Here is a 14,746-nt window from a genome sequence, read left to right as displayed (position 1 = left end):
TTAAACAATTTATAAAACCATTTAAAATAATTGCAATATAAGAAACATGGATTATTGATGAAAAAGGAATAGACTAGAAGGAACTAGATGGTTATGAATTTAATTGTATAAACAGCATAAACAGGTTGGAGGAGGAGTGGCTTTATATGTGGAAAATGAGTTAAATCGTAAGACAAGAGAAAATATGACAACTGCCATTAACACCTTAGAATGTATAACAACTGCACAAGGCAACTGATGAGTTTATCAATGCGATGTACAGTGTGGGCTTATAGCCGAAGATTACCAGACCCAGCAGAATCACTTCCCACACTACCACATTAATTGACAACATCTTTACCAATGACAGTGAAAAACCATACAGTGAGTGGACTATTGATAAACAACATCACCGATCGCCTGCCAGTGTTTACAGTATATGATAGGAACTATAGAAAAAAAATCACCCGGAAGTAAAACAGAGGGACAGACGAGTGAGGACAGAGGTAACCAACTCAGCATTAAAACTGTTTCCAAAGAAAAAGAGATAAGCAATGCATATTATACTTTACTAGAAATATTTTCATCATCATATGATAATAACTGGCAATTAAACAATATGGCAGAAAACAAATACATACAGAGTGATCATGGTTGACAAAAGGATTATAGAACGTGTGTAAAAAGAAAAGAATACAAAAAAACTGACAATTTATCAAAGAACTGAGGAAGCAGAAGATAAATCAAAAAATTACAAGAATAAATAAAATAAAATTATGAGGGTATGTAGAAAGGAATATTGTTATAGTAAAATGTTAAACAATAATAAAAATAATATGAAAGGACTATGGGACACATTAAAAAGTCTTATCAAAAATGATTCTGGACAACAAAGCTATCCTCAATACTTAATTGATTATCTTCCAAGATAGAAGTTAATAGTTTTGACAACTTCTTTGTAAATAATCAAACAAAACTGGAAGAAGAAATTTCTGAAGAGAGGACTGATCATATTATAGACATCAATCCCAGCTCCATGTTCTTCACAGCAGTGGAACGCAAAAGAAATAATAGATATTTTAGATAAATCCAAATGCCAAACATCCAGTGATTATAATGGAATTGACATGAAAACTATTAAAACGATCATTGAGGAGATTTCACTGCAATACATCTGTAATTCGTGTCCGGGGATCAGGTCGTCGAGGCCCCTGCCGTCGACTGCCACCCAATCCACATTGCACCCAACCCCTACGGTTGCCTCTGTGGGTGGTGAGCTCACAGGAGGAAGAGGAGGGACCCGCGTCATCCCTTCGGGCTGGGCCCGGCCGGGCTCCGCGGGCAAAGGCCCGGCCACCAGGCGCTCGCATGCGAGCCCCAACCCCAGGCCTGGCTCCAGGGTGAGGCCCCGGCTGCGCCTCGCCGGGCGACGTCACTTTCCTCTTCTGTTGTTTTGTCATAGGGGGCTTGTTGAACTGCTTTTGGTCTGACTCGTCACCTAGGACCAGTTTGCCTTGGGAGACCCTACTGGGGGGCAAGCCCCCCGACAACGTAGCTCCTAGGATCATTCGGGTACTCAAACTCCCCCACCGCGATAAGGTGGCAGTTCAAGGGGGAGCTCCTCAGCCTCCCTGGGAAAGTTTATTCCAGGGTACTGGAGAGGAGGATCCGGCCGTTAGTCGAACCTCGGATCCAAGAGGAACAATGCGGTTTTCGTCCAGGTCGTGAAACACTGGACCAGCTCTATACCCTCCACCGGCTACTCGAAGGTTCATGGGAGTTCGCCCAATCAGTCCACATGTGTTTTGTGGACCTGGAGAAGGCGTTCGACTGTGTCCCTCGGGACGTCCTGTGGGGGGTGCTCCGGGAGTATGGAGTCCGGGACCCTTTGCTAAGGGCTGTCCGGTCCCTGTACGCCCGGAGCAGGAGTTTGGTTCGCATTGCCGGCAGTAAGTCGGACCTGTTCCCAGTGCACGTTGGCCTCCGGCAGGGCTGTCCTTTGTCACCGGTTCTGTTCATAACTTTTATGGACAGAATTTCTAGGCACAGCCAGGGACCAGAGGGGGTCTGGTTTGGGGACCACAGGATCTCGTCTCTGCTTTTTGCAGACGATGTGGTCCTGGTGGCTTCATCAAACCTGGACCTTCAGCGTGCACTGGCGCGGTTCGCAGCCGAGTGTGACGCTACTGGGATGAGGATCAGCACCTCTAAATCCGAGGCCATGGTTCTTGACCGGAAAAAGGTGGCTTGCCCCCTTCAGGTCGGTGGAGAGCCCTTGTCCCAAGTGGAGGAGTTCAAGTATCTCGGGGTCTTGTTCACGAGTGGGGGGAAGATGGAGCGTGAGATCGACAGGCGGATCGGTGCAGCGTCTGCAGTTATGCGGTCGCTGTATCGGTCCGTCGTGGTGAAGAAGGAGCTAAGCCAAAAGGCGAGGCTCTCGATTTACCAGTCGATCTTCGTTCCTACCCTCACCTATGGTCATGAGCTTTGGGTCATGACCGAAAGAACGAGATCCCGGATACAAGCGGCTGAAATGAGTTTCCTCCGTAGAGTGGCTGGGCGCACCCTTAGAGATAGGGTGAGGAGCTCAGTCACCAGGGAGGAGCTCGGAGTAGAGCCGCTGCTCCTCCGCATCGAGAGGAGCCAGCTGAGGTGGCTCGGGCATCTGTTTCGGATGCCCCATGGACGCCTCCCTCGGGAGGTGTTCCGGGCATGTCCCTCCGGTAGGAGGCCTCGGGGCAGACCTAGGACACGCTGGAGAGACTATGTCTTTCGGCTGGCCTGGGAACGCCTCGGGGTCCCACCGGAGGAGCTGGAGGAAGTGTCTGGGGCGAGGGAAGTCTGGGCTTCCTTGCTTAGACTGCTGCCCCCGCGACCCGGCCCCGGATAAGCGGAAGAAAATGGATGGATGGATGGACATCTGTAATTTATCATTCCAAACCGGGGAATTTCCAAATAAAATGAAAAAAGCCGAAGTTCTGCCGCTGTGTAAGACTGGGGATAAACATCACTTCACCAATTACAGGCTTGTTTCTCTTTTCCAACATTTTACAAATGTATTCATTCACAGATTAGAAAAATGCTAAGACAAACATGAAATACTTTCTGACAGTCAATATGGATTTAGGTCAAACACTTCAACATCACTGGCATTAACAGAAGCAATTGCCAATTAGGAAATTACAAATGCAATAGATAAAGTAGTCATTGATCTCAAAAAAGCTTTTGATATGATAAACCACGACTTATTAATCACTAAGTTATAACGGTACAGGATTAGGGGCGTTACAAAAGTTATAAAAATGTCCTTTGAATTAAAATTTACAATTTGTGTGTCTATATTAATTCAATGATTTGACAGAAAGTTGTGTGTTGCAGAAGTTGGGTTGATAGACTGAGGCTGGCAATCTAGAAAGACACAACCTGAAACTGAAGCCTTGCAAAAAAGTTGCTGTTGTTATTGTTTTGTTTTGTTACAATGGATGTACAACTGCTTTGAGTTTTCCACAATTTTTTTAAAAAATATTTTTAAATAAATGCACAGCAGTGTTTTGCAACTTAAGCCATCATGTTAATGTCATCCTTTGAGATCTCTTTTTGTGACAGTAGTATCTGTCAAATTGTGAATAATGTCCCTCTCCAGTCTCCAGATCCAGTCAAATCAATGTTTTTTTTAAAGCGACAACGCAGAGATTCAAATAAAAACAAATGCGACAGCCACTCCCAGCTTCCTGGTCCAAGTCTCTCTTTTAAATTGAGCTGACTAACCTGCCCTTCTCATTTGCTCATCAGTCCTTGATCAGGTAAATTTACAGACTGGTATGTAACCTTTTCATTCTTTTTACCTGTCTGATTTGGATCTCCTTTATCTTTGCAAAACGTTTAGATTTTTGTCAGCGACATTTTAATAATTTGTGCCTTCAGGGTAATGTAGTTCTTTTGTAATCTTTCACCAGGTGTTGGAGGGTTAACCTCACTAGTTTTGATCTGGAACCTGCAAGTGGTAAGTGGATTATACTCCAGTTTTAAAGAATGATTTTAAGTTTCTGACAAAGTGTTTTCGGGTTTATTAAATAGGTCTTTGTCAATGCTTAAAAAAAAAGAAAGTATATTTTATTAATTATATATTATCTTTCACTTGTGAAAAGCAGCGTCAACTTTTGAGTCTAAATCATAGAAATTCTTGTTCTGTGGATGAGGACAGAAATATACAGGTGAGAAATGGGATAAAAAGGATTGAAAGACAAACAAAAAAAACTCATGTGCATTACTTTTTATTACATTACAACTGAATATGTATTTTATATGTGGCACACTGGGTTGAGGTCAAAGCTTTGCTCTACTCATGGGGAAGCTTCAAACGGTTGTAGAAATTGATTTGTATTTGTGTTTAATAAGAACACATATTTTCCTGAGAAATTAGTTCACATACATTATACATCCATATATTCAGATTTGCACATTTTGCCCACTTCACATTGTTTGATGCAGGTGCACAAATATGTTTTATACTAAATAAAATGCCACAATCGGAGCACAAATGTGGGCGTGTCAATAAAGTAGAGACCTTAAATTCCCTCGGTGTGAATGTGAGTGGGTGTGGTTGTGTCTCACTATGTGTTTGCCCTGTGATGGACTGGAGACATGTCCAGGGTAAATTCTGCCTCGTCAACAGAAAGCTGGGATTGGCTCCGTTGCACTGCGACCCTGAACTGGATAAAGTGGGACACAAGATGGATGCTGAAAAAAATATTGAAACTTTATTATTTATTTTTCAGACTCTGTTCTTCATCATGGATGGTTTTGTTCGAAAGAAACTTACTGAATGGAATCTCGCTGAATATATGGATAAATTTAAAGGTAAACGATGATCCTGCATTTTTGTTTTGTGCTGATGGTAAACACTGATATTTCCATACAATCACACTCTGATGTGAGAAAACAAAACTCTAGTTTTGAATGCAGACTACAAAAACTGCCTAGATACTTGTATATACTTGTATATAAATAAAACCATCAAAATGCATAAATGATGTTGTATATTGAATTTATTCTCACTGACGATAAAACAAACATCTTTCAGCTCACATGTACATGATATCAGTTTATGTTCATCTTCATTTCGGTGAATCACATTTGCAGTAAATTGACAATATTTATTTAAATCACAGAGCAGAAAGTCGACAGGGAAAGCTTTCTTTTGCTCGGAGAAGACGAAATCAAAGAACTGATTCCAGAAGCAGGACCGAGAGTGAGATTTAAGAATCACCTCCAGGCTTTGAAGGTAAGAATTTTATTTCCTATTTCCTCTATCATGGAGATAATTATGCATCTATTTTATCATGGTGCAAATAAAACATAAAAAAAAAAGACTTTATTGGATTTCCCCCCAAATCTCTAATGGTTATATAAATCAAAGTATATCACTTAAATATCAATGTTAAATTGTATGCACCTTGTTATTGTTCAGCTTCAATTGGCCCCAACTCCACAAATACATTTTTTTATTTTACTTTTTTTTTAAGAACTATTATGCAAAAAAATGTTCGTAATGTATAACAGGCTATGATTTTAAGCAGATCACATTATCATGCACTCATATCCATTGTTCATCCGTGTGTTTAATATATTGACATTATGTGGTTCGGCAGTTTCTTTAATGAACAAAACTCTGAAACCTGTTTATCATGAAACTAAAACAGTATTGAGCTGGTAGTAATAATGTTTTGGCTGACTGGGGTCAACTTTCAACATTTGTAATTTTATGTTATGAGCAATTTGTTGGTGTTCAAGGTCTAAATAGTGTTGCTTTTGTTTTAAGTTTGTATTTTCTATGCAACACCCTGACCTTTATTCTCACTTTCAATTGAAGATTCTTTACTCTGGAGCGCTCAAAAAAAACCAATGAAAATAGTTCATCATGAAAATAATTAATGGTTATTGTAGTTTAAAACGGCCAACTTATGACAGATTCATATTTAAATCCATTTCTAAATCAAATAAAATGCCTAAGACTGGTATCAGATATTATAGTTGCTGTTGGTGTGTTGAGCGAAGTATTATATTTTAAGATCTCACAATCTTTTAGGGGTTCCGGGTAAGCAAATTTCTTTTCAACAGCATGACGAAAACACAAAAAAGGAAACAGACAGTAACATGCCGTAATGATATGATAGATTTATACACTTAATTTTCAGTTTCTGTAAATGATTGTACATTGACATTATTGTCTAATGAAACAGCAGGGAGACGGAGCTGACTTGGGGCAGGTAAGACTTGTTTTGCTACAATTCTGGCCAACACCTTTCTTTCATAAACTCGCATATACACGCCCACTCACCATTAACTTTATAATGTTATAGCAGCAGCAGGGCGTGCTGTTAACAGATAAGTGACCTTTTGCATTGGAACTTTTAATTCGAACCTTAGTAATAGGAAGTCAAACTCACCTATAACAAGGAGAGGTAGGATTGGCCACAACGCTCCTCTCACTCATGGTATTACACAGTTATAACATAACCTGCTCTGAGCAGGGTAATAACAATGGGTGATCAAACAATAACAGAAACACTAAACCAGCAGGTATAATTGCAATAAACTGAGAGAAAAACTCCCGGGAAAAAAGATTCCATGATCCTTTCTGTTGCCTCTCCTGATGGCATCACTGGCATCCCCCAGCTGCAGCTAAGATATACATGATACACTTACTAATATACTTTATAAAACCTGTGTGAACATTGATGTTTACAGATGTGCAACAATATTCTTTTTCTTATTTTCACGTCCTCTTCCAGGTTCTTCCATCTACAAGCAGTCAAGGTAAGACACATGGCTTTCTATTTAAGACATGTAATACTGATCCTTGACAAAGTGTGTATGAGGAACAGTTACCAGTTCTGTGAGATGCTTCTTCAGCTTCCTCTTTTTAAAACAAAAAATTTATTACATAACACACAAACAGGAAAACGACAGCCCCCGGATAAATCCAGCACTGAGCCATCACCAGCAAAACGTGGCAGAACATCAGCAGATAGAGGTAACCTACCACACACACACACACGTACACGCACACACACACACACACACACACACACACACACACACACACACACACACACACACACACACACACACACACACACACACACACACACACACACACACACACACACACACACACACACACACACACACACACACACACACACACAGACGCTAACTGTACATTAACTAGATGACTTGGTTGACGCTGGTTGATGGTCTCTCTTGAGCAGTGAACAAAATAGCGGATGAAGTGAAAAAGCAAATGGACATAGTTGAAAGCAAACTGACCTCAGAGACTGACTTCGTTAAATTCGTGAGGTAAGAATTACTTGCATTTTCTGCAGTCTGTCTTTTTCTCTCCATGTGTGTCTTTACACACTGATGTCATTGTTTCATCTGTATAAAAATGAATAACCACAATAATGAAAATTGTTCTTTACAAACAGTCTATTGTCAAATATTTTGTCTGTATTTGCAAATGAAAAACACACTTTTCCATCAGATGTATGAAACACAACAACGAGCTTTGAGAGTAATATTCACAATGGAAACACAAGATGCCAATTTGATTCAGTGTCAGACTTCAACCGAGGGAAAATGTAATTCGAAACAATAGTTGCATGCTCTGGTCCTCTCTCCACTTGCAGGATCACCTGCTGGAGTCGAAAAGAAGCCTTAATTACTCTCATATGAGCACCTTTTTCAGTAACGAGTAATCTGATGCATTACTAGTTCCAAACCAGTAATCAGATTAAACTTGACTGAGTTTCTTGTCTGCAAAGCCGCTTTATTATTAAACAGAACCACACGCAGCGCCTGCAGATCCTGCAGGCTCATCTGACCCGCTCATTTCTCCACTCTCAGCCAATCACAGGCCAACCCGCTCTGACGGTGCGTTCAGGTAACACAAAAGCATTGGAACCAACCATTGTCGTCAATAAACCTGAACATTGCAATAAGCCCCCCTTTTTTCGACCGATCAATCAATCAATCAATCAATCAATCAATCAATCAATCAATCAATCAATCAATCAATCAATCAATCAATGACTTTATTTGTCCCAGAGGGGGTAATTAAAGTAGCATAGAGCAGACAGTGCACATAAATAAAGAAATAGTGCAATAACAGACTACAACTACATCTCTGGGTAAATAAATACCAGTAAAAATCGGATAATAAAACCATGAGTCAGATATTAATAAAACAAAGAATAAAGGTCAAAGGTTAAATAAGTCCCTGCAGGTGCAGGAGGCAGGGATCAGCAGAGTATTTGGCAAAACCGGCTGTCATTTTTATGTTGAGATGATGGGGGGGTGTTGTCGGCAGCCGTTGAAATTAGCTAAAAAAGTTACTTGTAATTGAACTTAGTTACTTTTAAAAACAAGTAATCTGTGAAGTAACGGAGTTACTTTTTAAAGGAGTAACTAGTAATCAGAGTACTTTTTTAAAAGCAACTGTGGCAACACTGCTTTTAACCATCTTTTACAACAGGACTAAAATCGAAGAACTGAAGACGGATAAGAAGGAGCTGGTCGGTGTGTTTGGTAGAAGTGGAGCTGGAAAGAGCACTTTGATAAACTCCATCATTGGAGAGAACAATCTGTTGCCCACTGGAGTGTCTAAAGCGTGTACCTCAGCCGTGATTAAAATAGAGGCAAACACAGAAAGTGACTACGAGGCTCAGATTGACTTCATCAAAAAAGAGGTAAAATCAGTGTACTTCCTATTTTTTAAACAGTAAATACAAGTTGGAAAAAATAAAAAAACGTGTTTCTTTTGCTTTTTTTATAGGACTGGGAAGAAGAGTGGTGGTCCTATCGTGAGGTTAACAAAAATAAAAGAAATCAGAGAAATCAGAACCAAGAGGATGACGATGACGATGGCATTGCTGAGAAACTGACAGCAGTGTACGGAGAAGGATGGGAAGACCTGGACGACCTGATGGAGGGCAAACATTTCCGAGAAATTCCAGAATTTCTTCAGTCACAGCCAAAGATTATCAGACAAAAAACAGTAAGACTATTAAAGAAGTTTAAGGTGTAATAGTTCTGAAAAACAATGGGTCAATCTGTAACACATTTACAATGGTAAACAATGGTTTATGTTTGAATCGCATCTGTGCTTGCTTTTTGTTCTGTGTTACTTTTTTCCTTTTTTAAATTCATGTTGATTATAACATTTTTGTATACAACATGTTATAATGGTTTCATGGGGTAAGATATCAGCTCAGGGTGTACATTTGGAACCCCCAGCTCGCTCTGTTGGGAGAGCATGAGACTCACAATGTCAAGGTAGTGGGTTCACGTCCCACCCCGGGCACCACCTTCCCGTGGGCTCACCACCTGCAGGAAAGGTTCTTAATCGGTACAATGTGATCTGGATGACGGTGCTCAGACTGCTGCAACCCGGAAACGGATAAGCGTTAGAAAATGGATGGATGGATGTACATTTGAATGATATTCAAATGATTGCAATCTTTTCTTTGTTTTTATAGCTTTTAAACATTGTTTATCCACAATACAATATTACTAGACTTGAGGCCAAATTTCGTTATTGACTTGACACTGATGATATTTCAGAATTTCACTTTATGTGTTATAATACGTGATGTGATTCATAAAGCATTTTAATTAGAATGTGAAACAAACTACATTGTATTTTTTATTTTTTTCAATTACAGCCTGACAGGCTGTCAGCAGAATATGGAAAATTCATCCAAACTAAGACAAAACAAGGACAAACTAAAGGAGTGAAGAAGTGGTACTGGCCACTGGTGAACAGTGTGACGCTCGAAGTACCAAAAGCTGATCTTCTTCAGAACGTCACACTTGTGGACCTTCCTGGGAGTGGAGACCGCAACAAGAGCAGAGATGAAGCGTGGAAAAAGGTCTCACTGAGTTTTATTTATGTTTGTTGGAGATTTTCTTTAAATTCGGAAACTGAGTTCACATGATTTCACATGAAAATTATGTTTATTTCTTTACAATACACCGTGTGTCTTTTTCAGATAGTCAGAAATTGTTCTACAGTGTGGGTTGTGACTGAAGTGACTCGAGCAGCATCAGAAAAAGAAGCATGGGAGATCCTGGAAAATGCCAGCAGCCTGATGGGAAATGGTGGCGAGTGTCAGCAAATTCACTTCATCTGCACTAAAGCCGATCAACTTGAGAACGTCGACACAGCTCTGTGAGTAAATGGAAACAAAACAAAACAAAACTGTACATTGAAAGTACATAGTACCTGCGTCTGGTCCTGGGCTGTCTATTTCATATATATTTCATATCTATTTTACTCAAAAATGCCTTATTAACTGGCGCCGCACCCGCATCCAACACTTTGTGGAGCGCAAACTCTGTTTCTCTTGACTCTCGCTCTCGACCAGAGAAGCAGAGGATTGCAGGAAACACACTTATGAATTGTTGAGTACTTTACTAGATTAACAAAGAACAACTTGAAAAGGTGAAATAACATGAGCGTGCAAAATAAACATGAGCCATATTAATTGCAGTGCTATGTGTTAGTTATTCTAAATGAACTTCAGGACGCCACCTTGTGCTTTTCTTCCCTTAAAGCACGGAGAGCATCAAGGACGACGTGAAGGACGCATTCAGGAAGGACAAGCAGATCAAGGTAAGGCTGAAACACCAGCAAAATATCTGATTACATTGATTGTTTGAATCTTCTAACAAGCCTAATAATCATCACCTTTTTCCTGCAGAAACACTTCACTGAGGGTTGTTTGGAAGTCTTCACAGTGAGCGCCAAAGACTCACTTGAAAACCAACATCTCGACCCAGATGTTAACGGTAGGCAAAATCTCCTGATGAAAACACTGTGAGGCCCGATCTGAAGGGTGTAATGCAAAGTATAGGTGTAATTCACAATTGTGAAGATATAATGTACAATAAATGTTTACTTTTCAAGCAGCTTCAGTATCTATGTTTACAGAAATGTGGAAACTTCAGAAAGGTTTGCGAGATCTCGTTGACCACCGCTCAAAGACATTCAGTTATGTGTCTGGAGCTCGTGGGATTCTGTCGTTGATTGATGGAGCCAAACGTGGAGGAGTGGTAAGATCAATAAATCAATCCTTCACACATTGTCTTTAGTTTGCATAACTGTAATTTCATAATCTCTGCTTTTCTTTGATTTTGTCTTTTTGATCATATAATCTAAATGGCTAAAAATGATCACTGATTCATTTCTGACAGTATAACAAATAATTATCGTGGTGCTTTCATTTTCAGGCTGACAAAAAAAATGAAATACGTCAAGAGCTTGAAGGAATCATAAGCACTGAGTGCGTTAAGGTCAGGAGTGCAATGGACGAGGCTTTCCGAACGTTTGAGGGCTGTCTCAATGACGGGGTGGAAAAATCCCTGAATTCCTGTGAAGAACATTTGAACTCTGTCATCTGTCCGGTACGTACCTGCTTCATAAACATGTTGTTATTCTGACGACTTGAGAAAATATTTTTGAAAACCCTTTTTTCTTATTTTAATGTTTAGAGCAATTGTAACAGCAGTTTTCATAAAACGCTGAGGAGTATCGTTGAGAAAGACGGCATCCACAAAACCAAAAAAGGGGAACTTATAAACCTCAACATGACGTTATCTTCATTACTGACCGAGAGCATTGATGAAGAGTTCAGGAAGACCTTCCCGTAAGAAAAAAACTTAAGACCTAAAACTCAAACAAATACATTTGAATTCCATTCAGTTAACATACAGTAGTTTATGTTTCCAGTTGACAGGACATTTCTACATCTTTTATGTTTCAGAAATGAAAAGAAACGTGGAGCATTCAACGACGCCATCAACAAGTTTTCTCTTGACACAGACAGACTGACCAAAAAGTACAAAGAGTTTGAACTGCAGCTGATATTTCTCAAGACAGAGGTGAAATATTAGAATTTCATCCTTCTATTCACTGGATATTTATGTTTCTGGTTTTTATCTTATGGTGTATTTATATAAGTTGATCTGAACAGACCCATATTCTAGAAATGATTTGGACATTATCAGAGTGAATAAAAGGTCTTTTCACCTCATTGACAGCAGGTTTCGTTCTGACCATCTGATTAATGACATGTTTTATATTATAATTGTGACAAGGTAATTTACAATTAATTAATCTCTTACAGGAAGAGAAAATGAAAACCAAAATGAACACAACCATCCGAGACCGGAAGAAAACAATCTACTCTAGTCTGACTGAGACAATTGAGGACAGAATGAAAGACGCCTATAAAAGTAAGAAAGCAATTATGGCTTTTTGTCAAAGTGTTAAGTGTGTATATTTATGTGTATATTTAGTTTAATTGTGTGTACGTGTGAAAATATTAATTCATTACACCTTTATTTGCTCATGGTAAGTTACAACATTTCTCAATAATGTTGTTTAAAATCAGCAGCACAAACCAGAGGAAAAGACTCACTGAAAAACACGAGGAAACATCTTCAGGATCATGTGAAAGAGTCCAAGATCCATATGTTTGAAGAGGCTAAAGACGTGATGCTGACACTGCTGGAAGATCTGAAGGTTTGTCACATTTCATAAAACCAAACATGAGGAAATTATATGCAGTAGATTAACAATATATATAAAAGCTCATCCTAAAAGTCTACAAAGTGCCATCTGAAAGATGATTTGATAACTGAAAAATGTATTTTGTAAATAGAAATATAACTATAAGATGAATCCCCCGGCTAGCTTGGTTGGTAGAGCATGAGACTCACAATCTCAGGGGTAGTGGGTTCGTGTCCCACGCCGGGCGTCACCTTCCCGTGGGCTCACCACCTGCAGCAAGGTTCTTAATCGGTACATTGTGATCTGGTTGACGGTGCTCAGACTGTCACCCCCGCGACCCGGAAACGGATAAGCGGAAGAAAATGAATGAATGAATGAATGAACTATAAGATGATTAATGAAGATTTTATTGCTGAATTAGGAGCAAAGAGTGAAGGATATAGAGGACGCCCTGATGGAGTCAGTGAACCTCTCGCTCTGTACCGATGATACCTCAATCCCAGGTAAAGGAAGCAGATGAGATTAAGTCGTTCACTTGAAGTACTTGCGTATTCCTGATCATCTTGTCTGTTCTAGATGTTTCAACCGAGCTTGAAGCAGTGAAAAAACACTACGATGAACTAAAAGGCCTCTGAGAGAAAGAAACACCTTCAACTGGGTAAAGAAATATTAAGACATCAGCATATTTTATCAAATGATGTTAAACATGAGCTGGAGAATGGAGATGTTGATGTTTTTGGTGGGGTTGATGATGGTGGTGGCGGGAGTGCTGTTTTACTTGGTTCCCTGCAGGTTTGCGTTTGTTTTCATTTAAAAAAAAACAAAAAACCCAACTAGTCTTTTATAAAGTTTTAGATAACATTTAAACTTACTCTCCCAGAAAAAAATGTATCTTTTAAATATACTTTCCATAAAAGGTGTCACTTCTGCACAGAGAATAAACCAATACACCCAAAACAGGACCATTCCCACTAATTCCCAAACTGCAGTTGCCCAAATCGATCACACCAAAGTCAATATGTTTACAAACAAACCGGAATTTGTGGCCTCAATCTGAGTTTTGGTTTTGCTAACTGACGTCATCTTTGAAAACCTGCTGCATGGGTTTCTGGAATATCCCAGATGGCGTCGTGGCAAGCTCAAGCAAAAATATCAACATTTAACTGATTCAGCCGACTGGCTGCTAGTTTTAAAATGTTCCTGTGTGGATTCTGGTAGAGCAAGTTCAAGTTCTACTTCAGCATGACTGTTATATTAGGATGTTTTTATGGAAGCGGGAGTACTGATGATAATGATAATAGCTGTTTGGAAAAAGGAAAAAAAGAATATGAGCTGCCGCGGCTACATAATGTCGGTGTTTTTTAACGAACAGTCACATGAAAACTACATAAACATGAAAGTAACAAATCAGACTTTTTGGGGTTCAAACTAACATAATTCACAATTTGTTTGCATCTATTTTATTCTGTTATCGTTCTAATGTCATTATTATTGTGGTATATTGTTCAATGTATATGTAATTGTATCTTTTTTTTCCTTTTTGGGGTGATATATTTTAGATTTGATGTCATTACTATTAGTGTGTGTAACAGTTTGATGGGTCTTTTTAGGTTTTGAGGTTTTTTTTTTTTTCTTTGTTGGAATTAAGAGGCTGTAAAATGTTTTATTCCAGTAGTATCTGTTTTTGAACATTCAACTTGATGCTTCAAATAATTCTGAATTGATTGATGTTGTTAGATTAGCCATTTTAAAAATCTAGTGTAGATGGAGTAGAAAGAAAATATGTTATACTGTTGAGCTTTATTATCTTCATGCTGAGTCGAATCACACTCCGATTCTGACCTTACATGAGCTGAAAGGCAGTTTACACTTTCATCTATGTTGGAAAAGCAAAGTGAGCAGAGTTAAATTTAACCTTTAATGTCTCTTTTTTTGTTGATTATGGTGAGAATACATCACAATGTAAGTTTGGTTTTTTTCAAAGCAGTAAAGTTGTGAGAATTAAAATACAAAACAAAAAGAAAGAAAATAGTGGTATTGAAAACAAGCATTATTTTACTCCAATACTCTGGTGTGCGAGTGGCTGTGATAATTGTATTAAAGGAGTAACAGGGTCTGGGGTCTTTGCTGATATCTTTCAGTTTAAGGTGTTTTCAGTTGATAAATAAAGTTTCATTACTGCCTCAGAACGAG

General features: G+C 39.1%; 1 protein-coding gene across 3 annotated transcripts; it reads left to right on the top strand.

The window, feature by feature from the left end:
• The first annotated feature begins 3,719 nt into the window (after window positions 1–3,719).
• LOC308124657 (nuclear GTPase SLIP-GC-like) lies at window positions 3,720–14,746 on the top strand. 3 transcript variants are annotated; one of them, XM_080487789.1, is made up of 22 exons: window positions 3,724–3,798; window positions 3,936–3,982; window positions 4,758–4,839; window positions 5,151–5,263; window positions 6,222–6,248; window positions 6,774–6,798; window positions 6,941–7,015; window positions 7,254–7,341; window positions 8,516–8,729; window positions 8,816–9,037; window positions 9,705–9,911; window positions 10,032–10,210; window positions 10,597–10,654; window positions 10,743–10,830; window positions 10,973–11,094; window positions 11,272–11,445; window positions 11,533–11,687; window positions 11,805–11,922; window positions 12,168–12,276; window positions 12,438–12,565; window positions 12,975–13,056; window positions 13,130–14,746. In XM_080487789.1, the coding sequence occupies exons 3-22, from the start codon at window positions 4,773–4,775 to the stop codon at window positions 13,186–13,188; spliced, it is 2,310 nt and encodes a 769-aa protein (XP_080343915.1). In that variant the 5' UTR covers window positions 3,724–3,798; window positions 3,936–3,982; window positions 4,758–4,772; the 3' UTR covers window positions 13,189–14,746. The 3 variants fall into 3 exon arrangements, with proteins under 3 accessions (XP_080343916.1, XP_080343915.1, XP_080343914.1); XM_080487788.1 differs by having other exon boundaries at window positions 12,435–12,565; XM_080487790.1 differs by lacking the exon at window positions 6,222–6,248 and having other exon boundaries at window positions 3,720–3,798.

Source organism: Lipophrys pholis (assembly GCF_963383615.2).
Source record: "Lipophrys pholis genome assembly, chromosome: 19".
NCBI lineage: Eukaryota > Metazoa > Chordata > Actinopteri > Blenniiformes > Blenniidae > Lipophrys > Lipophrys pholis.
Note: the sequence above shows the minus strand (reverse complement) of the source record. Positions and strands in the feature narration are given on the sequence as shown.

Excerpts from the sequence above, each read along its gene's own strand:
- LOC308124657 (XM_080487788.1), top strand. The coding sequence starts at position 4,773 with ATGGATGGTTTTGTTCGAAAGAAACTTACTGAATGGAATCTCGCTGAA. Across the intron at positions 10,211-10,596 it reads GAGAACGTCGACACAGCTCT|CACGGAGAGCATCAAGGACG; the intron begins GTGAGTAAATGG and ends CTTCCCTTAAAG. Across the intron at positions 11,688-11,804 it reads GAGTTCAGGAAGACCTTCCC|AAATGAAAAGAAACGTGGAG; the intron begins GTAAGAAAAAAA and ends TTTATGTTTCAG.